We start from the raw sequence: 24,484 nt of genomic DNA, 5'->3' as shown, positions 1-24,484 counted from the left end.
TTTTAACAACAACAACGAAAATGAAATTTGATCTTTGCGTATTATTTAAGTATTTGAATTATTTTTATAATTTTTCATTTGGATGATTGAGGGTAATGAGTATGGATGAGAAATTGAGAAATGTGTATTACGACCCTAAACACCCCGGTAGTTTTGGTGGTGTGGATCGACTTTATCAAAATGTAAAAGACGATTTAAATATTACCAAGAAACAAGTTCAGGAATGGCTGAGCAATCAAGATACATATACTTTACACAGATCTATTCAACGTAATTTCCAACGAAACCGAGTACTTGTAACGACAATTGATGAACAATGGGAAATGGATTTGGTTGACTTGACTTCATTAAAACGTTACAATAAGCAAAATACATTTCTTATAACATGCATAGATGTCTTATCTAAATATGCGTGGGTTATACCGATAAAGAACAAGTCTTCAGATACCATATTAAAAGCTATGAAAAAACTGTTATCAGGTAAAAGAAAACCGATTAAAATTCATACAGATAAAGGTACAGAATTTATAAATAAAAAAGTACAAACGTATCTGAAATCTAAAGATATACATTTCTTTACGACAAACAACGAAACGAAGGCAAGCATAGTTGAGCGATTCAATAGAACTTTAAAAACGAGAATGTGGAAATTGTTTACAGCAAACGGTAATAAAAAATATATCGACGCACTTCCTAAATTAGTTTCCAGTTACAATAATTCAAAACATAGATCTATAGGAACTGCACCGATTCTCGTTACAAGCGACAACGAGCACGAAGTGTGGCAGAAATTGTATGGTGAAAGAAAGCATCCTGTAAAACGTTTTAAGTTTAAAGTCGGTGATCAAGTGCGTATCAGTAGATATAAGATGATTTTTGAAAAAGGTTATTTAGCAAACTGGACAGAAGAGATATTCACTGTATTTAAACGTAAAGGAACATCAATGCCAACGTATCAAGTAAAGGACTGGAACAATGATATAATCGAAGGAAATTTCTACGAAAAAGAATTACAAAAAGTTTCAAAATCTGATAAAGATGTATATCGCGTCGAAAAAGTAATTAAAAGGCGAAAGCGTGATGGAAAGACAGAATATTTCGTTAAGTGGTTAGGGTACCCTGCTAAATTCAACAGTTGGGTTCAGAATCTAGTCAGATAAACACGAGCATCATGTCATCTCAGTTTCACGTCTCACTACCGAGCAATAGTTCATTGAATTATTTTCCTGAAAATACACTTACAAGTTACACTACAAAATTAGCCGAGTCGATACGATTAAAAGGCGAGTGGGAAGTTGGTTTAACTGAAATACAGTACCCACATACGTGGTACAATGTAGACGATACAAACAATAAAATTTGGGTACGATTAAACGTTTCTCAAATAGAAACAGCAACGATGGAATACAAAATCGAAATTACAAGCGGATATTATAGTTCAGGTTCGAAACTGATTGATACGATAAACTCTGCTTTAAGAAAAAAGAAGTTGGATGATAACATAAGGTTTAAATTCAATTCTGTATCGGAAAAAGTTAATATTTCAACCGATATTCTGACATCTATAACGTCGTTAGGAGGTATGCAAACGTTATTGGGATTCGACATATCTTCGATTCTATTAAATTCAAATGTTACAGGAAATCATCCGATTAATCTTCATCATCGTGTACCTGGTTTATACGTTTATACAGACGTGGTCGAACATCAACGAGTTGGAGATGTAAGCGTTCCTTTATTGAGAATTGTACAAACCAAGGAGAGTCAAATGAGAAACGTTACTTCTCACGAATACATGATGCCTCACTACAAGCGTTTAATAAAAAAAGAAATTGATACCATTTCGATAGATATAAGGAGTGACACTGGTGAGAAAGTATCATTTCAACGTGGGAAGGTTTTAGTGAAGCTTCATTTTCGACAGAGTAGATCATCGCATCTCATTTAATCATGCCTAACGCGTATGAGGATTACTACGTAGGTCAAGCTGGCGGTTTAAGCCTACCTGTATTTCATGGATCATCTAATCAGAGAGGGTACGGATTAGGTGGAATGTTGTCTGGTTTGTTTAAAAAAGCTGTACCGCTTTTAAAAAAAGGTGCCAAAACTCTAGGAAAACAAGCGTTACGAACAGGAGCCGAAATAATGGAGGATGCTATAAGTGGACAAAATATCAAACAAGCTGTAAAACGTAGAATTACGCAAGCCGGTAAACGAATTGTTTCTCAGAATGGTAACGGAAAAGTGAATAAAAAGAGAAAGCGAAAAAGCAATGAAGTCAGTCGAAGAAGAACTAAGAGAGCGAGAAGATCCTCCGATATATTTGATTAATAATTACTATGGCGTACGTACACAAACAATCTTGCGAATGTTTAAAGTCAGAATTGGATTTGTTTTCTGTTCCACCGACTCAAACAAGTATAACGAAGGGACAATGGGTTCAGTATCATCCTTTCAATAGTATTACCGATACAGGACCGGTTCAATTTAACATTCAAGGTTCCACCGAAGAATACGTAGATTTATCACAGACTATGTTACGAGTTAAGGTTAAAATTACAAGAGGCGATGGAACAGATTTGCATGCTGACGATCCTGTCGGACCAACTAATTTACTACTACAGTCCTTATTCAATGAAGTTGACGTTTCTTTGAATGAGAGATTAATTACTCCATCGAATAACACTTATTCGTACAGAGCGATGATTGAAACCTTGTTAACGTACGGTGCTGACGCGAAGGAAACTCACCTTACAGGTGGATTGTTTTATAAAGATACAGCGGGTAGAATGGATGTAGCAAATCCAACTTTAGACGATGCTGCTGCGAATCAAGGACTTAACAAACGATCTCAGTACATACGAGGAAGTCGATTGGTTGATTTGATAGGACCTATTCATTGCGATATATTCTTTCAAGATCGTATGATGCTTAATGGAGTTGACATTAAATTAAAATTGCATCGAAGTAAAAACGCATTCTGTTTGATGTCATCCGATGCGCAAGCTGGTTATAAGTTACAGTTAGAAGATGCATCTATTTACGTACGAAAAGTGAAACTAAATCCATCTATAGCGCTGGCTCATGCAAAAGCGCTGGAGCGCGGGTCAGCTAAATACCCTCTTCGTCGAGTCGAGGTTAAAACGCTGTCGATACCGCGGGGGAACCTTTCCTTTACCCGAGAGTCGCTGTACAACGGGAATCTACCGAAACGCTTAGTGGTAGGATTAGTAGGAACCGACGCTTTCAACGGTGATTATAGCAAAAATCCATTTAATTTTCAACACTTTAACACCAATTTTATATCCTTATATTTGGACGGTGAGCAAATACCTTGGAAACCATTAAAGCCTAATTTTGAAGCAAACGGTGAAGGAAGTTATATTTTAGCCTATCAAAGTTTATTCTCCGGATTAAATACATTATTCGACGACACGGGAAATCAAATATCCAGAGAAGACTACGCCAGAGGATACACGTTGTTTGCATTCGACCTTACACCCGATTTATCAAGCAGTGGACATTTCAATTTAATTAAACACGGCAATATACGTCTTGAAATTCAATTTGCTACCGCTTTGGTTGAAACAATTAACGTTATAGTTTATTCAGAATTTGATTCATTAATAGAAATCGATAAGTCTCGTAACGTAATTTTAGACTTTTAAAAAAATCATGGATACTGTGCAACTTTTAAAATTAGTTAAATCTGATCCATTAACTCAAAGATACTTTCGAGGTGTATATCCTTCAGATTTGTTACCTAAAAGATTAAAAAGTTACCCTAGTGCTTACATAGCAAATGTTGATGATAGTAGTCAAAACGGTTCGCATTGGGTCGCTTTTTTTCTAAACAATATTAACGAAGGTGAATTTTTTGATTCATTCGGACATTCGCCTCAATATTACAGTAATCATTTTGTAAATTTTCTAAATCGTACGGTAAACACGTGGACTTTTAATGATACGGGTTTACAGGCTCCATTGTCGACCGTCTGTGGTCAATATTGTATTTTTTATATTGTTCATAAATGTAGAGGTATTGACACCTCAAATATAGTTAATATGTTCACTAAAGATAAGAATACTAACGATGCACATGTTAATGATTTTGTAGAACGTAGATACGATGTTAACCTACCGGTGTATGATAAGGAGTATATAAAAATACAATTTGTCAAAATGTTAACTAACATATTTTAATTAAGTATTGTCTTTTTCATATTGGTATTAAAATTTAAATGTTGAAAAAAAAAAAATATGTATATGTATCTTTATTACGCGTTGGTTAGTAAATAATGAAAGAAAGAAAACAACAAACAACGAAATAAATTTGAATAATGAATACATTTAATAACTGAAAAAAAACATTTTATAAAATTGATTAGAATCCAAGCCATTTCGGTTTAGTTTTAGTACGTTTCTTTTTAGTAATAGTATATTTTTTATCTTCATCGTCATCGTCGTCATCAAATCTTTCAAGTCGTTTAGATTTTGTAGATGTGGTTTTTGAAAGAGGGCTTATTTCACCAGATTTTAGACGTTGCAACATGTTGCGTCGTGTAGCATTTCCAATCAAACTTTCTGGCGTGTTCAACTTAGCCAACAACGATATAAATTCTTTCCACCCCACTGGTTCAAATCCTCGCCTTTCTTGTATCATATCTTTGGTTAAATCAAATAAATTACTCCCCTTTAGCAATTCTCCTTCGATGATCATTTCACCGTATTTTGTCCAATCTAAAATACCCATATTTCTGTATCGGTCTATTCGATCTAAAAATGTCTTAGTTTTTGATTTTAACGATATAGGCATGCTTTGCAATACTTCTTTTGTCATCGAATCATCCTTGATTGCTTCTGTCGATTCATCATTCTTGTCTTCGTCATTAAGAGGTCCATGCATATTTATGTTCATAGGTGAAGGGTTGTTAACGGGCTTCTCTTTATTTAAAAAACGCTGAAGTACTTGATTGTACATTGTGATTTTATCGTGATCGCTAATATCCTGTCTATTAAGAATAGTCTGCATAGAGTCATCTAATCCGTTAGTTATTGTTTTGTGCTTTTGTTCATAGTGCTTGCTATGTAGCAATGTATTTGCCAATTCTTGAGGAACTACAATCAATTTTTTTGTGTGCTCCATTTTATTCCAAAAGTAATCCGCCCAGAGTCTGTAATATAGGTTTCAAAATAAGACCAAGAAATCCTCCCTTTTGAAGTAGTATACGCTTACGTCGAAGCGTAGGTATAGCTTTATTGGAAATATCACGCAAGTGTTTCCTATGCTTCGCCAACTTCTTCTTATGAGCACTAGACACCGGTACACTACCTTTTAAGATGTTCTTTGCACACTCACAGATTGCTGTTACTAATTGACTGTCGGCATTCTCAAGCAGGGCCTTTCTTTGTTTAGGCGTACATTTAGCTAAAAACTTTAAAGTTTCTGCGTTCTTTTTGATACGTTTTGACATGTTGCGAGTTTGTATTGGAATGAATAGAATAATTTCAAATCACATGTGTTATACTTTTGGTACGTAAGCGTAATGTTTATCTACTGAAAAGATATTTGTTCGTATTCTCATTTCTTCCGACGTATATGGTTTGAGATCAATGAATAAGTATCCGTACGATTCACGCGTAGCGTCATTAAATGCCTCTTGTAAGAACCGACCTTTGCCAGGATACATTTGTTTCGATAAATTCAATATTTGCGTTTTATCCCGTGGATTTTTAAAAAGTACGATATAATGAGCATTCAAAGTAATGGTACGGATTTCTTTGGAACCGTAGAAGAAATTTTGCATTATAAATATCACTGAAATGTTTCTATGATGAGATCCTTTGGTAAACAAATTAACGACTCTTTTATCGCTACTGCATTCTGTCATCAAATCATCTATAATTACTAAATGATTTTTACTCGAATCAAACGCATCTAATGTTTCGATAGGTATACCTTCCATAAAACTTATATTTGATACAGCTGTACTTAATTCCGAAAATAAATTCTGATATTCACCATAGCACCATGTAATATCGTCAAAGGGTTTATTGAAATAATTATTTTCAATCAATTTCCTTACAAAGACGGATTTACCCGAAGATGTCGGACCGCTAATAACTGCGGTGAAAGGTGTTATCAAAGGACTCGCCATTACAATTATGATGGTAATTTAGTTAATTAATTGCGTTTTATAACATCTTATTTGACACGAATTAAACAATATAACTGAATCAATGTTTAAAACGTAAATCTAAATCTTTATTCATATTAACACTAATGCGTATTTGTTTTTTTACATTATGTACAGTAAATTAATCAAAGAAATTATTATTGTACAATTAATATAAAATAGATATTTAGAAAGTTATTGCACAAACCGATTACATAAAATTTTACAAAATTATTTGAATTTAAATATAAAAAAATATATATATATAAAACAAAGAATAAACTAATTACTTAAAAATGAGTACTAATAGATAAGTTCAACGTTCAAGTGATCATCTTACTTAAAAAAATATAAATAAAAATAATGATAACTTAAACGCAAAAAGAGAAACGGTATCGACATAAGAAAATCAAGCGGAAAAATATTTAAAAATATATTTACTTAACCCCCGCAAAAATTCGACTTTAAAAAACGGGTATAAAAATTATTTATATTAAAACAGGTAAAAAAATATTTACATTAAAACTACAAATATATTTTGTTCAAACTAAAAAAAAAAAGAAAAAAAAAGAGAGAGTACGGTAAAGAATGTATAAAGAGTAACAAATAATTATCTATAACAAAGTATGTTTACAATTTTAAAAAGAAATTTATGGCCGTGATTCACCAAACATACCCGTAAGGAACTGTACGATAATTTTCGATAACAATTCTTTTGTCGTACACGATTCGATAGTCTTTAGTCGATGTTTCGTTGACTATCTTTCGTGTTTTTGGCTTGCGCGTTATGCGATTCTTCTCAGCCGTCTTAATTGTATCGGGGCCAACACCCCTTACCATATTGGAGACGGTGTCAAAATTAATTTTCTGAGCGTTTGTAAAGTTAAGGGTAAAACCCTTAACTTTACAAACGGTCTTCCCCGTATCCAATTTATAGGCGTAGTTCTTAGGCCCCCCAGAAACGAAGGACTCGATGAATTTACCATCTTTAGGATCGACCTCGGTCGTTAACTGACCCAAATAGTCGCCCAGGGGAGGGTCCCAATCCCCGGGTTTTGATACGAAGATTACGCTGTCGGTATCGTAATACAGGACGCGCTCCTGCAATTGTTCCAACAGCTCGTACAATTTTAAACGCGCTAACGCTGTGGTAAATGCGGCAATGACAACGTTAACCTTTCGGTTAACTGCAACAAATTGTTCCTCGTCCTCGTATTTTACCTCCGCCAAATTATCATTAACAAAATTTATGTCATGAACGGTTATCCCAGGGTTCGATAAAATATCGTAAACCTCGCTAGGATCTTGCGTATATTTAATTCTCGTGAGATTTTCACGCTGACCAAATTTACCCCAAAAACTATTTAGCATTAATTTGGCCAGAGATCGAAGCCCAGGATTGTACGCAATGTCGTCATGATTCAAGTCGATACCTTCTACGGTTCGATAGTCCGAAATGTATTTTTGTTTATCTTCGGGCGTTTTACACCATTCAGGCCAACCCGAAGCTTCTTGTTTCAATTTTAAAAAGGTGTTAATGTAAGAGGCAAATAGGCCGGACGAGGGAGAATCTGCAGAGTACGCGCTTTTATTTTTAAAGTGCCATACTACGTGAACTTTACGTATCTCGTACCCAACTTCCACGGCTTTAGCGACTTCGATCGTTGCCCAAGAACCCGTAAATTCTCTATCTGTACCGGAATGATTGCAAGCGGTTTGTTGTTGGGAATCGGCGCATGTTCTACAGAGAGCAAACATTAATTTACCGTTTGATCTATAAGGTAAGACCGGATGGAATAATTTTTTAGGCGCTTCGATTGTACACTTTATCAAGCCAAAATAATCGTTGATATCCGTGGACATGTCGTTGCGATCATTGATTTCAGGATGCCCTACGGGGTAGGTACCGTATTTATTTACATAAGGGTACAATGAAGTATAATCTATGTAATTAATTTCTTCACCCGGTTTTACCTTATAGAACAAACAACTGGCATTAGTCCTTCCACCGAAAAACGCGTCTCTTGGATTCAAAGTTTGCCTAATTAAAGGAACTTTGGAGACGATAGATTTAATGTTTGGGGCCAACGATTGTTTGATCCGTTTCCATTCGTGCTCCCAAATTTCGACGTACTCGAAATCTGGAAATTGTTCCTTCAGAAACCGTGTTTTCTTGCTTGTCTTGACAAAGCATTCCAACATGGTCTCGTTATTGAAGGGATTAATGGAATCGGATCTATAACAATCTTGGCACCCGTGGAAAAAACAACCCATAAATTCGAAAATTATTTTGTTTTCTAAACATGCGCCGTCGACGGAGTAAGGCCCAAACATTTTTTCCCCTCCATTTCTGGCATGATGGATAAAGACCCCCCTTTTATGCGACTCGTAGCACAGCCATTCCATGCTAGAGTGAGAATGGTTAACGGTTGTTAGATACCCTGATGATGGAAATAGAGCGATGGTGGATGGTTTTAAAAAATTTCTAGAAAATACGTGGTTACACGCTGAGGCAATTGTCATTAAATTATTTGAAAAGGGGTCAACACCGCCGAGTAGAGGGTTTTTCGGCGATATAGTTACTTTCAAAAAAAGATGTCTAAAAGTAAGACAACACTTTCTGAGAATATCTACATCGCTGATACAATACTCGACGAGTTCTTTTTTAAGATCAAATACTTGATTACTTTCAATTTTCTGGTTGTACCATTTAAAGAAAGATTCTCGACCTGAAGTAGTCATTTTATCGGGGGAATAATTTGAAGAATCGGGGTAAGGACCTACGTAATTTTGGTTTTCTAAAGAATTAAAATAATGAGGAAAGTAACCCTTTTTAAGTTCGGAGATGCCAAAAGTTTTGGGCAATTTGGATAGAGGCATGGGCAGAAATGAAAGGGAATCGATGAATCGAATGCTCGTTTCTTTAGTCCTAATCGAAATAAGTTTACGACCGCGAGCAATTACATCCGGTACAATGGAGTTTTCGTACAGGTAGTTGAGCACGAAGTAGCTATCATAACCCTGGAAGTTGTGAGCGATACACGTAATATTTTCGTTAAATTTGTAATCTTTGAATACGTAATTGCAGAAATCTTCGCATGCAGACCCCCCGTGAAAAACCACTGTTTTATCCCCACACACGTCACAATCGGCGGAATCATTAGCACCGTCGAGACAATTAAGACAAGTTTTTTGAAGAACGCATAAATTTGGTTTGTGTTCGCCTGTATCTTGCGTGCATTCGAAATCAAAAAAGAAATATTTGGTGACAGCTCTGTTACGGGCCTCCTGATTCATAAACTTTTTTTCAGTATGCTTAGGGGCTACAACCGGTTCCATGTAGCATTGATGATCGTATGAAACGAAAGTCCTACAAATTCTACAAAAGCGGTTTTGACAATTGTGATCTTTTTGAACGATCCTATTACAAGTTGAACAATTTTTAATTTTGTCACATACTGAAACTTTAGAATCAGGAGATATTTTATGATTGGTGAAACATTGCTTATCCTTAAAAAATCTATTACATTCTTTACATTCAATTCTACTCTCTCTATTTTCAAAAGAATTAGAAGAGGAGCAGTCGTTGTGCTTGCACAGCACGCACGTAAATTGACAATTGTGTTGGTACTTGTGAATATACCCCTTATGGCATCTATCGCAAAAATAGTCAATTTTTAGAAAACCTGTCATTGTTGTTATTAGATCGTAATGATTAGAATGATGATAAAGATATATCTGCTTCTTTCTATAATCACCGCTAAAAATGACAGAATTTAAATTGTCTTTTGAAATGACAATAATTTGGTAATTTGGTAATTTTGATTGCATCTTTTTTATTTCCTCGATACCGCATGTCTGCTCCCTAACCCCCGAATCTCTAAGTAAATGAAGGGCGGCTATTTTTTGCTGACCACGACCTTGCCTAATGTTATTCCATCTAGTTACGTTGTTAATTTTGTCTTCGAGCATAGAAATACCCGTAACAATAGCGCGTGCGCAGCAGATAGTTTCGTTATCATCATTCTTAATCTTAATTATACATTTAGCATTTAACAATATGTCGATACCGTTTCTTCTATAACCCCCACCCCTAGGCATTCTCATGTGAAGAACGTTAAATTTAAATTTGTTATTAATAAAAATATCCGTTTTGGACTGAAGGACCTTCATAATGGCTGCAAAAATAACGTCAGCCGTAAGATGGCCCCTCCGTCCAAAAGGGATAGAGATAGGTGAATCTAACCCCTCAGCCTGTATGACTATTCGAAGCATGTCGTCGACATGCACGTTAACGCAGAGATTATCGACGACATGCTCAAAAATTCGGTACAGTGTGGGCAGAAACACCTCTAAACTTATATGATCAATATTAAAAAAATTTACTAAAAAATCGCTAATAGTCGCGTTAAAACGTTGATTATACCTATCAGCTACTTGAACGATTCTACAGAAGTGATTCAACTCTACCTCATCAAGGTTAAGGTCCTCGTCTTCAACAGTATCAATGTCGGCAAAGTCTTCTTCTTCTTCTTCTTCCCCGTCTTCGATTCTGAGCCTCTTTCTATTAACGCCCCTTCCGTACTGTATGGGTACAGGCTGAAAACAAAAAGAGAAAAACGGTAAAGAAAAAGAAATAAAAGACGTTGTACGACAACAGACACAACAACAACAGTAGTAAAGAAAATAAAACAATAGTTACCTCAATAATCGAAGACTCCGTTGAATCATTAATCTCGACATTTCCTCTCAAACTCAAACATTTGGTGTGAGCACCAACACCGTACTATACAGAAATAAAAATAATTAGATAAATTAGAAAGGAAAACGTATATAAACCGAAAACGCGGAAACACTTTGTAAATTATACACGGTAAAATAAATATTACGTAAAAAATAAAATAAAACAAACACTTACTTCTATGTCATCAATACGCAAATTAGCCGAAAGTTCCTGCACTATCTCAATAGCGTTATTACAAATATCCGAAAGTGAGAGGCTATCGGCTTCAGAAACACTCTGGCTAACATCTAAATCAAGATCCTGGTCATTAAATACGAAATCTTCTAGTAGTCCAACATCGGGGATAACATCGTCGGTATCGATATTTTCGATATTGTTTCGCGATAAACTAACGATAGCTTCTACTGCTCTCTGGCATTCGATAAACAAGCTATCGTTAGAATCGGTAGATGATGATGAGGATTCGTAATGAGCCATTGTAAAATAAAATTCTCTTAATCAAGAATGTGGAAGTGAGTTCACTGTAACTTTACCCATATATTTATACACACTAAAATAATTTATACATGATGTCAGTAGCGTCCCTCTTTACCCACCTTTTGTTTTATTTTAAAAGGAAACAAAGAAATCTTTTCGTAAACGTAACCAATTTAAATGAAAATAAAACTAAACATTGGAAAACAAAAATCATCAAAAATAGTGAAGCTAACATCATGACGTCACACATTAAACTTTAGTATGTCAAATACCCTGTGTTTCTTCCCTTTGTTAACAAATCCGGAAGATGGTTAATTACCTGTCGGTATAGTTCAATCAAGACATACTTATTATTTAACTTCATTCATTCTAGTCTTTTTGTTTTAGTCATTGTTATAATATCCGGATCAAATAACTTATGTCTTTGGATTATGTCGGCAATTTTCTAGTGAAATGATATACTCTATTGTCTTATAATATCCCCATTGTTAACCATTGTTATAATCACGACTGACTATACCGTGCTCATGATATTGTATGTGAACCTGCATGTCGGCATACATCAATCAAAACCCTCAATTAACTAGTTTTAATTAACCAGGTGCATCTTTACTGACTCTATGACTAATTCAAATCTTACAAAAACTATATTGTCTCACTTCCATCTATATAACAATTCTAGTGAAATGATATACTCTATTGTCTTATAATATCCCCATTGTTAACCATTGTTATAATCACGACTGACTATACTGTGCTCATGATATTGTATGTGAACCTGCTGGACCAGCGGAAACGACCTTCATTAGAAACACCTGGCGGATATTACGTAATCAGGAAAATTCATTTTGGGCTGAAGTACCTCTTCTTCTACTTACAGCGCGACCATTACGTAAGGGGAATTCCCCACACGAGTAATGGCCCGTGTTTGGATCAATACATTTTGGAAGGGATGAGGTTTTATACAATTATAAATAAATAAAATATATAGATAAATAAATATAGATAATAATTTAACAATTTAATTAATTGTGTATCGAAATTCGATTATAGTAGAATAAAATCATTCCAGAGCGTGTTGCTTTGTATGACACGCGCTTCTACAAAACACAACTTCATTCAATTTCAAAATTAAAAGCACAAACCAACAAATATCTGAATTCAAACATGAGTTTTATTTTATCACAAAGTTTGACAAAAATACGTATAGATTGAGCTACATTAACGTGTCTTGCATATCGAGGGGAGGAGGGGGGTGGGGGGAGAGGTATGGAGCTAATTGAGTCATATCCACTCATCAATTCCCCCATGGGCTTCAAAGTAATCTACACGTAAGGTTTCTGATTTATATAGGTATCTATAGTATTGTCACAGTCAATGATATCTCTCGTACCAGCCATGCTTTCACGTTCGCACAAACGTCATAACAGTGATTTAGGACAATTATTAAACTGTTACGGTAGCATAGTATACTTTCGATAACATATAAATCATGGTATTTTATTTGGACATCAGAGTGTATGTACACTTTAGAAGTCCTTTATAGGCACTCCAAGCTATGAGTAAGCCTTTTATCAGGGGCGGATCCAAGGCGAGGCCCAGCCGCACTCCCCTCCCAACCCCGCCCCTAAATTTCGCAAATTGTAATGCAAAAGGATATAGGACATCAAATTAAGCTCATCCCTAATTCATTTCACCATTTTCATAGCCTTGCCCCCTCCCTCTCCCCCCACCCCCAATTTCAAAATCCTGGATCCGCCACTGAGTTATGATTGATTCATTAGATCATTATCAAGAATTGTCTATAAAGTAAATAAATCAAATTGCGTCACCAAAAGATCGCATAAATTTGCCGTAAACAATTAAAGTCGTCAGGGAATGGGTGTGTGCACTTTTGGTTGAACCAATCCGGGTGTTGAATGAAATGAATATTTTTATTAAGTCACAGAGTGCAGAAGAAAAACAAATTAATCTTTACGTAAGTAATAACATTGACCCTAACATGAACCAGGAACATTAATAATGTCAAAACTTCCGAAGATTAAGTTACAATAATAAAACATACTTTCTTGATGAAAACACACCTGCAATGAGTCAACAGAACGATTAATTATTACATGATATGTCCCACAAGATATCTATTGAATCACTAACTTGGCTTGTTTACTTTGAGAAGTCGAGTAAAGAATGCCTTATTATGACGTAGATGTACCAATCGGAATGTCTGTATGACGTAATGTGACGTCATAGCTAGATTATTTTTGATCGTTTTTTATATCAAAAAACAGAGTTCATGGATAAAAATAGATCGATGGTTTAGTGATTATAAAAAAAATATTTACAACTTTCCACGTTTGCCGCCAAATTACACTAAAACCTTCGTCCACTTTAGATGAGATTTGTTTACATTCTTTCATGATCTAAATATAGAATTAGAAGATAAATCTCGTTTTATTGTATTATTTTATTATTAAGCCTAGTAACATTAAATCATAGTAATGGTCTATCTTTATGGAAGTGTGCCTTTTGCAACCTTCTGAGCATTTGGAGCCGAGTAACACATCCTACCATCAAGCAATGAGCAAGAAATCGTTCAGATCTTCCCCCGTTCTTATATTCGTCCAAGAACTTATCAAGGGTTGAAAATAAGTTGGAAGTTTGGGAAGTCATGTATTTTTAGTCGCGACTCTACAGCTCACTATGTCGGTCGGTCGGTTGGTCGGTCAGTAAACACTAACTCAAATTTGAGCACGCCACTGCACTGCAGCCATATATGGCCTTGTTTATTGGGTAACACGGGCCCTGGGATGGCTCTATTGTTTTCCAGTGGTGGTATTCTACCTGAAGTGTATCCACCCCAAAAATCAGAGCATGCATATTGGTTCAGTTCATTGACGCACCTTTATATGACATACAGATAATAGATTGAGATTGTATTTCTTCAAATTAAGAAAATTGAAATTTGTATGACCTGTTTGACGAGATTTTTCAAACTGATTTTCCAATATCTTGTTTTGTTTAGTCCTTATAACGTCATTGTCCGTCTTATATTTCCAAAGAAAGATTAAGTAAAAAGATGGTCAAAACATGTCAAGAAAAACGGCTGGTTCGTCCATAGTATAACAACACAAGTTGAAAACACATTAAAAATAAACATTTATTATGACATTATGACGCATGGCTTTGTTTTGTTAGTGCAGTCATAAGACACAACCTTATACGGTATGTGTGAAGTTAATTAAACACCGTGATTTCATGTGTTTACTTCATTTAAGTTCTAATACAACTGCGGCTATTTTTATGTTGTTTGCGCTCTGTTTAGTTCAGGTGTTGCTATTGGTAATTTTCTAATTCCGGTTAATTTCGAACGCATTCAATCAATGTGAAAATGTAATGGGAAAATACATAATGTTATTAATAATGTGTTCTATATTCGCAGTTCGGAAATGTTTTTATATTACGGTAAACAGCAACATTTTCCTGTATGTATTCCTGTTTTGTTCTGTAGTTAGGTACGCCAATGTTTGTTTTGTTTGCGGCTTTTTTGACAACCTAATTGTTTTTCAATGAACTAACATCGATGCTTTAAAAAGATCTATTGTCCTCCAAAACATGAACAATACAAATGAATATAATCACATTTTGAATAGCCTGTTTTGTAGTTTTAATCAAGTCAAACACTTTCGGTGAAAACATTTATTTTTAAAGTAATATTTAATAGATTTCCGCTCCCAGTTGACCGAATTTAAATTACGTTTAATAGGTAAATCTTTTTCGATCCAATTTTTGGTAAATACGAATTATTACTATTCAACCAAATTTCCTTTTTACAATATTTTATCAGGACAATACAGTATATCTTTCAATTGCCCATTTACAACGATCGACGATAAATATGAATTTTTCATACAAAAAACAATAGACATCATAGAATTCATACTAAAACTATACGATAACTATCTATGCTTACTTTGATGAAAACGATATTTTCACACGTCCAATCAAATGCAATAATATCGTCACAATACAACGATATTTTTGTTTTTATTTATCATGGCGTCCTTTGATTGAATTATTTTTATCAAAGACAGCATGAATGATTATCCCACAGTTCTAGAACAAAAACCTTTCTAATTTCTTTTGTTTTATGTACGAAAAATGCATGTTTATCTATTTATCGTCGATCATTATCTTCGATCATTATCGTCCTAGTGTAAATGGGCCTTAATTGAATTTCTACCATGTAGGAACAATTTTGAATATTCATGAAATGCGACACAACTGTACTCGCATATACATATTTATAATTTGTCTATGATGCAACTATTTTCATTGTTTAATGAATAGGATCTGTGATGGACATAACAAAATATATGTTAATACGAATTTCTCCCATCATTAGTCCGTATTAGATCTCTATACACTCGAACTGGCAGATATAGAAAGTCATTTATTCCGAACTCCATAACTTTATATAACAGTAAAACATCTAGACAAGATTAGTATTACTATACCGTATTGTAAGCATCATGACAGTTATTGGAATCTCTCTGTATGCTCTTTGTATCTTTTGATGTGTTTTTTCATTATCGTGTTTTTTTATGCTTTTTTATAATTTTAAGAGCCTTGTCTGTGTACAAACTTCACAAATTTTATATATTTGACAATAAATGCTGTGCAAGCAGCGAATTCAAATACGAAAGTACATCATTGTTTACAAAAATAGATTTATTTATAGATTTATTATTCACTAATAGTGAAAACGATCACATAAATATTTACATTTGTTTTCAAAAGGATGAATCCATTATTCATTGCTAGTGTTTAATCATCAATTTACTAAATCAAACTTATTTAAAAATACAGTACGTACATAAACTTAATATTGTAGTAACATTTTGGCTTGAAGAACATTTTTCATTTTGATATATATAACATTTGTCTTAATATTTCAGTTAAAAAATTACATTTTTGGTTTCAGTTAAAATTAAATTTGTGGTGCTTGAAAACAGTTTAGAATGCAGTTAAGACACACGAACACAATCTGAATGGTCCTTTACACGGTACAAGATGATTATTCGCCAAATTCCCGTTTGTAAACATTTTCCACAAATCCTTCAGTCATACTGCCGATTTCGTCCGATACACCGTCCAATAACTCGTCCACAATTTCATCAGCCACCCTTAATAAAAAAAAAGATGAAAATTAAATGTGACAAAAAATGTGATGTGCTCATATATGGACATGATGATGTCATATCACTACAATATTTAGGCACATCACACTTTTTTTGTTAAACAAGTGTGATAGTGTAGACAGTGCTTTACTCGACATCAACGTTCATATATAAAATGTATCTATTTTATGTTTATTAATCAGAAATGAATGTGTACTTACTCTTCCACAAGTTTCCAAGGGTTGAATGCGCCATATGTATGGTGACTTGTTTTCTTCAAATATTGCTCGAAACGATTTTTACACTCTTCAATTTTTTTACGATTCTCGGTTGGAATGGATAAGGTTGTGCAAGGCTTAACAAGAGCTACAAATCCTTCTACCGTGTCCACATCCCTGCTTTGTTTAGAATGATAATGTTTACTAGGTTCAGGTTTATTTTGCTCAGATGAAATTCCTGTCAATGTCCTGAAAACATGTTTATCTTGAGAATGAAAATCTGTTTTTAAATGTCCAGTTCTGTACGAGTACTTTTCTGAATCTGAGGTGCCGTCTTCTTCCGAGGAGTTATTAGGTAATCTGAACTGAATTTTGGGCGTGTGAATTTTGGTGTCTTTTTTGTTCTTTGTGAATTGTAGAGATGTGTGTTCTACGGGTACATCAACAGACATTCTGAAGAAAAAATGTATGATCTGTTAATCTTGAGTTAAGCATTAAAGTCTGGAAATGAAAGTTTACAGAGATACCGCACAAAAATAGGAGAGGTGCTGACGAGACTCATATCATGTACTTCCCTATTGTTTATCTGAACCTTACATTATAAATTACACAATCAATTAACATTAACTACATAATGCCATAGTATAGATTTAAAAATAGTTAAAAGTTTTAGTTTTGTTTAATTATTTGACAAGCATATCAATGCATTAAACATACTGTACACTATTATATAAATGAAGCTGGGAGAGAAAATTGCTATAACACAAATGAAACAGCTATTTTATTTATTTTGTTTATTAAACCTTAATTAAAGAGGGTAACCCTAAATGTATGCTGACAATCAAGGGGCTCTCATAACAACATTAGCTATGCCTATTATTAAATATATATAAACTAAAAGGCAAATTACTATCAGTGGCTGGATCTCAGTGGAGATACAAATAAAATAAGCAAAAAGCTAAAACAAAAAAGTAAAACAGCCAGAAAAAATTGCATATACATAAATACATTTAATAATAAAATTATATTAAACTTACCTTTCAAGCTGACTACCTTCTAATGGTGTTCCTTTGAGATCCAACAAATCACTTTCTTCATATTTTTTCTCTTTATGTTTAACACTATCATCATCAAAACTGCTGTAGGTAATTTTTTGTAATCGGCGCCTGATAACATCTTCCTCGGTCTTCATAATGAAATAGTAAAACAATATTGAAGTTAGATCATATACATTATATATGTAGCACTCTTTATATAAATGACACAGACTGTTTGTTGTTTGTCACAGAGTGATTGTTGTAGCCATCAGTTCAAGATATTTCCAAATTGTCAATGTGTTAATTACAGAATTTACATGACTATTTAAGGAACAGTCCAGAGAGGTGACCCTACTTTTCTCCTCCCAAGAGCTGGTATATCCATTAAGGTCCACCCCAAGTAATTATTAGATACCAATTCCATTAAAGAAGGCAATAAATTATTAGGAGTTGCAAAGCGGGTTACTGTTACTGTTCTTGTAGCCGTCTTCTTCTGAAGACACATGGCCGCCATTTTGGATGCCATATTCAATCCTAGGTGGCAGATTCCAGGACCATTTTCATAAACTTGATACCTTATGTGCATCTATGCATGCAATAGCAAATAGTTGTACGAATTCTCTCTCAAAATATTCTAACCTGTAACTACCTCTCCATATTGCTCTTACCTCCATTTCTTCCAACCGTTGTAGGAGCTTTTCTAGTGTTGGTTCTTCTTGCATATCCAACGCTCTTTCCTCCATTACAATCTCGTCCTCAATTCTCTTCAGCTTCTCTGTTTCGTTTACCAATGCATCATCTGTTTCGCTATCAAAATTGAGTTTTTCTTCACGCTGAGATAAGTAAATATTATAGAAGCTTAGTAAACAAATGCTACAATTGATAAGAAAAAAAAACAGCCACAGATAATGTAATAAAAAAAATCAGGGGAAAAGGAAATGTTATACAAATTTTGAATGTTGCATCTTTTGAAGGTTGGACCATAGCAATTTGTATAAGCGGGTTACTGTTCTCGTAGCCATCTTCTTCTGATGACACATGGCCGTCATTGACAGATACTTAGTATCAGTTGATTTCACTGCTGGTGTACTCGAGATCTACGTTTATATCATGATATACACTTTTATTTTTGATTTATATATAACACTAAGAATAAGAGCTACGTTATTAATTAAAATATTTATATTGAACGATTAGATAATCAACCTGCCCATAACCCAGGGTGAGACCCTTATGGGTACTCTCCTCTCAGGTCAGGGGATCTCAGAACGCATCAGGGGCAGGGACGCTCAAATCCCTGAATGGGCCATCCACAGTCATTTGACAATATTCAACCAATGCATACAGTAACATTTTCAGCTGCAACAGCAAATGAACTTGATTATAATGAACTCATTAGCAGAATGTTAACAATACCTGTTGGGCGGGATGTTCTATGAGTGGTTGTACTTTCTTTCGGACAGCTTCCTCTGCTTCTTTAATTACCTTAGCTGTTAGCATATCAATTTCTTTAGATCTTAATGTGTCAATCTCTGATGTCTATAAAATACAACACAGAATAGTTATTTAATTATTTGACTAACCTCATAAAACATTCGTTCATATTTAAATAATTGAATGCTAACTTTATTTTCTAAATCTAAATCTATTGTTGATGCACACATGCCTTTTGTGCCCAGATGATCAACACCTTAGCATTCCATCAGAAGGATGAGAGTAACGTTTGCCTGAGATGGGGATACATACAAGACAACATTAAGCTCTGTCTACACTATCAAACTTTATGTGACAACAAAATGTGATGTGCCTATATATGGACATGATGTCATAGCACTACCATATTTGGCCATATCACTACCATATTTGGGCACATCACACATCATTTGTCATTGTTTGATAGTGTAGACAGAGCTTTAGATACAATGTAATTCAACAACCTTCTTTTCTGCTACTTTGTCCAACCAGGCTTGTCTAGCCACTTCTTTTTCCACAAAACCAGACATCAAATGATTTAATTCCCCATTAGACTCTTCTTCAAAATGTACTTTTCGTCTCGCATTTCCTCGTCTAGGTGATTGCTTTGGAGACAGCCTGGGCGGGGTCCTTGGTGACACTTTTGGTGAGTTTAGTGGAGAGATATCTGAGACACTGCCTTCAAGGTTAGCATCTATAATCCTTGGGACACCACCTGGTGACCAGGGAGGTAGAGGGTTACTTGGTGGTTTAACAGCTTCTCTTTTCTTCAGGTTAGATGCGATAGTGGAGTTGGTGAAGTGTACATCATCAACTGTCTGCTTCTGCTGTTCAACTACGTTCTTTTTTAATCGTTTTGACTATTAAACAACAGAAAGTCAGTAAGTAGTTAGTGGATAATTGATACTTTACATTTACAAAGTGGCATGTATTTTATATATACTGTACTATGTGTGTTCACCTTCATCATAACACACATTTATGTATTTAAATTTACAATTTCCACAATTTTGAAGATTTATTCTTCTTGCAAATACTGTAGCTATATACCAACATATCATATATTGAGTTATCTCTATCTTAAAAACATATGTCGAAATCTTAAATACCATACCCTCTCTCGCTCTCAGAATTGTGCTTACCTTGTGTGGTAATAGTACACCAGTTTTCCTGGTTGTTTTATTTGATTTGTATGCTCTTGGTCGGTTACTGGTCCTAGCATGTCTTGCTGCAGTTTGTTTCTGTATATCTTTAGCTTTTATAAGTGCATTAAGTCGTGCTCTTAAGGCATAATCTCTCTCAGATACCAAAGAAAAATCTATAATTTAATTAATATTGAATTATTATTACAACTTATAATTTCCATATTCGTCCATATCATAGTAAGTGTTGTTGAATTGTTTAAATTTGGTCAATGACTACTACCAACATGTATAAAAATCTTCATTCAAGATTACTTTAGTTTATTTACCATGGTCTTCTTGTAACCTATTCTCATGAGCATATTCATTGTCACCTCTGATTACTGATGTTTCTTCCGATTTTCTTGTAGATTCTATGTCTCTTACTGGCAATTCCTTATTTATATATGGGCTTGATTTTGTTACTAAATAATAAATGTGTTTTATTATTAAATATATATTCACACAGTATTAAAAGTACTGAGCTAGATACGAGATGGAAAAGGATAACTGGATTTGAACAACCATCTCAGCAACTGTCTGTGGACAGAGGGTTGAGTACCATTTGGTGGAAGGGACACAGATTCTTCAACAGTTTACATAAATAATATTACATTTACATTATAACTACTGTTCCTACCCCTTTTCTTTCTGGTAACAGCATTATTCTGTATTTGACTTGTTTTCTTTTTGTAGTAAGACTTCTGAGAGTTAGAATGTAAAGGTACTTTAGGCTTTATTTCTTCAGCATTATTTTGAAATTCCTGTAAAAAAAGCAAATAATGGCAATAAGGGAAAAGATTATACCAGACACTATTAATGGAAATCATGATACAGAAACCAAGGAGAGTAAATGGGAGAACACTGTACTGTAAGCTCCTTGATTAAGCATTATAAACCTTTACCTACATTGTACAATATATATTTAAAATAGGTTAGTGTGCGTGTGGTGCAGTGTGTTGGACTACTACTACCTTAGGCAAGATACTTTAGTTGACATTTGCCTCTCTCCACCCAGGTGTACAAATGGGTCCCTGGTAAGGTTAAGACACAACTGCGCTAAGGCTGCATTATGGGAGTATGTTTCCATTCGTGTTTGGTCCAAAAATAATCGGGGTAATAATGTGAAGTGCTTAGAGGAATTTTGCATAAAGTGCTATATGAATGACATATCATTATTAATTTTCAAGTCAGTTGACATACCACAGCCTCTTGGAGAATATCAAGTATATCATCAGGGACTCCATTGCCTCCAATTTCCATTTGACTACAACACAATGATAGCTGTTGAATCAACAGGGCTAGCTCTTGGTACATTGGAGGCTGGCTACTAGGGGCAGTTTCTCCTTGGCTTGGTAGTTGTTGAATGAACGTTTGAAGTGCTCGCACAGCCCCACGATGGGCAGCTGCCAATCTGTTAAGTGCTCGACTCTGAAATGATAAATTAAAGTAGGTAGTAAATTGTCTATGTTTCACATCCATACATGCATTTATATCTGTATTTACTATTCATTGCAGAGGACATTAGCAATAGCCAGTAAATAGTATGTATACTAGTATATATAAAAAATGTAAACATACTGAAAAACATTACCTTTTTTGTGTGACGAATTTGACTTGGTCCTATTCGATCCAAATCATCTTTAATTTCCCTAACCTATAATAAGAACAATTAAATAAATAAGGAAAATAAGACAAACACCACTTTATCATTTAAGACAATCATTTGCAAAAGCCTGATATAGAGAGAATAATTATAAAATGTTTTAAGTAATTTATATCAGCTGCTGCTTTTACAGATTTTTTCGAGAGCTTTTCCAATAATGTCAATTTTATAATAAAATCAGTAAAAAAAGCAGCAGCTGATATAAATTATTTTAAAAATTGCACAACGCTCGACAATTTTTTTACGAAATGAATTATAAAATTTATTGAAACCTGTTGTTGTAAGGAATACAAAAGTCTTGCGGATCGACTTGCTTGTTCCGCTGCTCTTGATTGTTTTCGACGTGCTTCTACTTCATCTAGTTCCTGGTGATCTATTCCATGCGAGTCCTTGACAGAAGAAGGACCTGAACACAAGAACCAACAACATATTATATAGAATATTTGTGCATGTTTTTTTAAAGAGTTTTGTGTTATCTGAGAAAAAAGTTGTTGATTTAAGATGGAAATTCATCTTACTTGGAATAATTAAGACAATAACATTACAAAAAAATTGCATTAAATGGTCAATGTTAAAATACTGTTAAAATGATTAAAATTCAAAACAAATAAAAATACAATGTAAAAACATTTTTGTATGCTTAAATTAAAATGTTCCCACCTTTTCTGGATAATGACTCAATCTTGTGTATATAATGACTTAATTCTTTTCGTAGACGTCTTATCTCCTGTGACTGCCTGTTATCTTGGTCTCTTGCTACTGATTCAGGACTAGACCTCTCTATTGTTCTAGGCCGTGGTCCTTCTCTATCCGGCCTCTCTCTTACAATATTTTTAGTATTCCGATTAGTATCAAGAATGTAACCTTTTGTCCCTGCTGCGTGTGACCTACTTGTAAACACAGCAGGATTTTGTTTGAAGCTATTTTTTGATTCTCCTTTTCCATCAGTCCTGTCTGTTGTCATTTTTGTCTTTGTTGTTACTTTCTTCTTTGTTTTCATCACTGACTTTTTAGGGCTTTCCTGCCAGTTTTCTAACTCGTAATCTTTGGAAAATCTTCTTTGCCCAATATCACGCTTGGCAAGCTGAACTGCGATTGATAACTGTTCCTGGGACACTGCGCTCATCTTTATGGGTTGAGGTTGATCATTCTTTGGCCTATCCTGTTTTTCTGGTTGGTTATCTGTTAATTTCTCAACAATAATTGGTCCTGGTTTATTGAATTTTATAGATGCATTTTTAGTGTTGATTGGTTGGTTCAGGTTGAAAAACAGTTGGTTGTACTGTGAGGACATTCCCCTTGTAGAACCCTGCATCTTCTTTATAATACTATTCCTTAAAAGTATAAAACAATTTAGTTTACAATTTACATAAACTACAAAATCAAAGCTATATAATACATATATGAACTTAAAATATCGACAGTAAATCTATATAAATAGTGAAAATATATTTAAATTGCTGGTAAACAGAATGAATGCAGTTATGTGACTTTTGTTTGGTTTTGGTAGCTTTTAGGATCACTAATCATTTTCTTAAATTTCCTAATTTAAAAATAAATACATCTTATTATTAATATTGATTGATCCATAATAGTTGTTTGGTTTTTATTTTCAGTTATCTGCAAAGTGAATTGTTGTCTATAGATAACCATCAGTTTGTATATTACAAAAACATGATGAAACAAAGGCCTATTCTCTAGCCTAGGCCTACCTCTAGGCCCTAGCTAGTGCGCACTCCACTGTACAAAAATTTGCTTTAATTATCGATATCGCAACAAAAAATAAAATAAAACACGACCAACATCATCGTTGTTAAATCAAACCTGTTGTTGTTTGAATTCGCAAGTGGATAAATTATAGAAAAGGTATGTATCATAAGCTTGGGCCTAGGCCTGTAAATTGAACCAATCTCTAAGAAAGGAACGGGCCATAATCGTGGTTTTGGCCGCTACGGAAGCCATTCCTCTACGAACCTTTATTAGGCCTAGCACATAAATGTTAATAAAACCACAAGTACTATTTAAAAAACAAAAGTACAAAATCCTATATTGAAGTATATTTATATTAAAACATTTAAAACGGTAATGTAATTAAATAAACATGCCATACCACAATAAAAGGTGAATATTCATTCGTTGTTTTATATTTATCAATTTAAATTGTCCGCCATCATTTTAACATTGAATAATTGTAGTTTTGCAGAATTCAAAAATGAATTAAAGTAACGTCTAAAATTTCCAGAATTGGTATCTAAATAATATTTTTATGTGAATTTAAATATTATTACACTCAAATATTATTTTTACAAAATAATAAAGACATCTTTTACACAAA

The 24,484-nt window shown here is 34.1% G+C and overlaps 3 protein-coding genes across 4 annotated transcripts; 1 reads left to right on the top strand and 2 right to left on the bottom strand.

The window, feature by feature from the left end:
• Positions 1-2,339: 2,339 nt before the first annotated feature.
• On the top strand, positions 2,340-3,668 carry LOC144835605 (uncharacterized protein F54H12.2-like). The gene has a single exon (XM_078690686.1). The coding sequence runs from the start codon at positions 2,340-2,342 to the stop codon at positions 3,666-3,668; it is 1,329 nt and encodes a 442-aa protein (XP_078546812.1).
• Positions 3,669-6,839: 3,171 nt separating this feature from the next.
• LOC144835604 (uncharacterized) lies at positions 6,840-11,397 on the bottom strand. The gene is made up of 3 exons (XM_078690685.1): positions 11,095-11,397; positions 10,879-10,962; positions 6,840-10,775 (listed from the first exon to the last, which is right to left on the bottom strand). The coding sequence occupies exons 1-3, from the start codon at positions 11,395-11,397 to the stop codon at positions 6,840-6,842; spliced, it is 4,323 nt and encodes a 1,440-aa protein (XP_078546811.1).
• A 4,815-nt stretch (positions 11,398-16,212) lies between these two features.
• Positions 16,213-24,313, bottom strand: LOC144836192 (protein moonraker-like). 2 transcript variants are annotated; one of them, XM_078691432.1, is made up of 14 exons: positions 24,260-24,313; positions 22,810-23,483; positions 22,422-22,555; positions 22,078-22,140; positions 21,687-21,914; positions 21,124-21,247; positions 20,774-20,908; positions 20,445-20,620; positions 19,767-20,162; positions 19,246-19,368; positions 18,498-18,662; positions 17,830-17,978; positions 16,796-17,245; positions 16,213-16,580 (listed from the first exon to the last, which is right to left on the bottom strand). In XM_078691432.1, the coding sequence occupies exons 1-14, from the start codon at positions 24,280-24,282 to the stop codon at positions 16,472-16,474; spliced, it is 2,949 nt and encodes a 982-aa protein (XP_078547558.1). In that variant the 5' UTR covers positions 24,283-24,313; the 3' UTR covers positions 16,213-16,471. The 2 variants fall into 2 exon arrangements, with proteins under 2 accessions (XP_078547558.1, XP_078547559.1); XM_078691433.1 differs by having other exon boundaries at positions 22,810-23,477; positions 24,260-24,309.
• Positions 24,314-24,484: the final 171 nt, after the last annotated feature.

The sequence above is a fragment of the Antedon bifida genome, chromosome 2 (assembly GCF_963402885.1).
Source record: "Antedon bifida chromosome 2, ecAntBifi1.1, whole genome shotgun sequence".
Classification (NCBI taxonomy): Eukaryota; Metazoa; Echinodermata; class Crinoidea; order Comatulida; family Antedonidae; genus Antedon; species Antedon bifida.
The sequence above is the reverse complement of the archived record's forward strand: the minus strand, read 5'-3'. Positions and strand labels throughout refer to the sequence as shown.

Excerpts from the sequence above, each read along its gene's own strand:
- LOC144835605 (XM_078690686.1), top strand. The coding sequence starts at position 2,340 with ATGGCGTACGTACACAAACAATCTTGCGAATGTTTAAAGTCAGAATTG.
- LOC144835604 (XM_078690685.1), bottom strand. The coding sequence starts at position 11,397 with ATGGCTCATTACGAATCCTCATCATCATCTACCGATTCTAACGATAGC. Across the intron at positions 10,963-11,094 it reads TGCGTATTGATGACATAGAA|TACGGTGTTGGTGCTCACAC; the intron begins GTAAGTGTTTGT and ends ATTTCTGTATAG. Across the intron at positions 10,776-10,878 it reads CGGAGTCTTCGATTATTGAG|CCTGTACCCATACAGTACGG; the intron begins GTAACTATTGTT and ends TTTTGTTTTCAG.
- LOC144836192 (XM_078691432.1), bottom strand. The coding sequence starts at position 24,282 with ATGAATATTCACCTTTTATTGTG. Across the intron at positions 23,484-24,259 it reads AATATTCACCTTTTATTGTG|GAATAGTATTATAAAGAAGA; the intron begins GTATGGCATGTT and ends TATACTTTTAAG. Across the intron at positions 18,663-19,245 it reads TAGAACATCCCGCCCAACAG|CGTGAAGAAAAACTCAATTT; the intron begins GTATTGTTAACA and ends TACTTATCTCAG.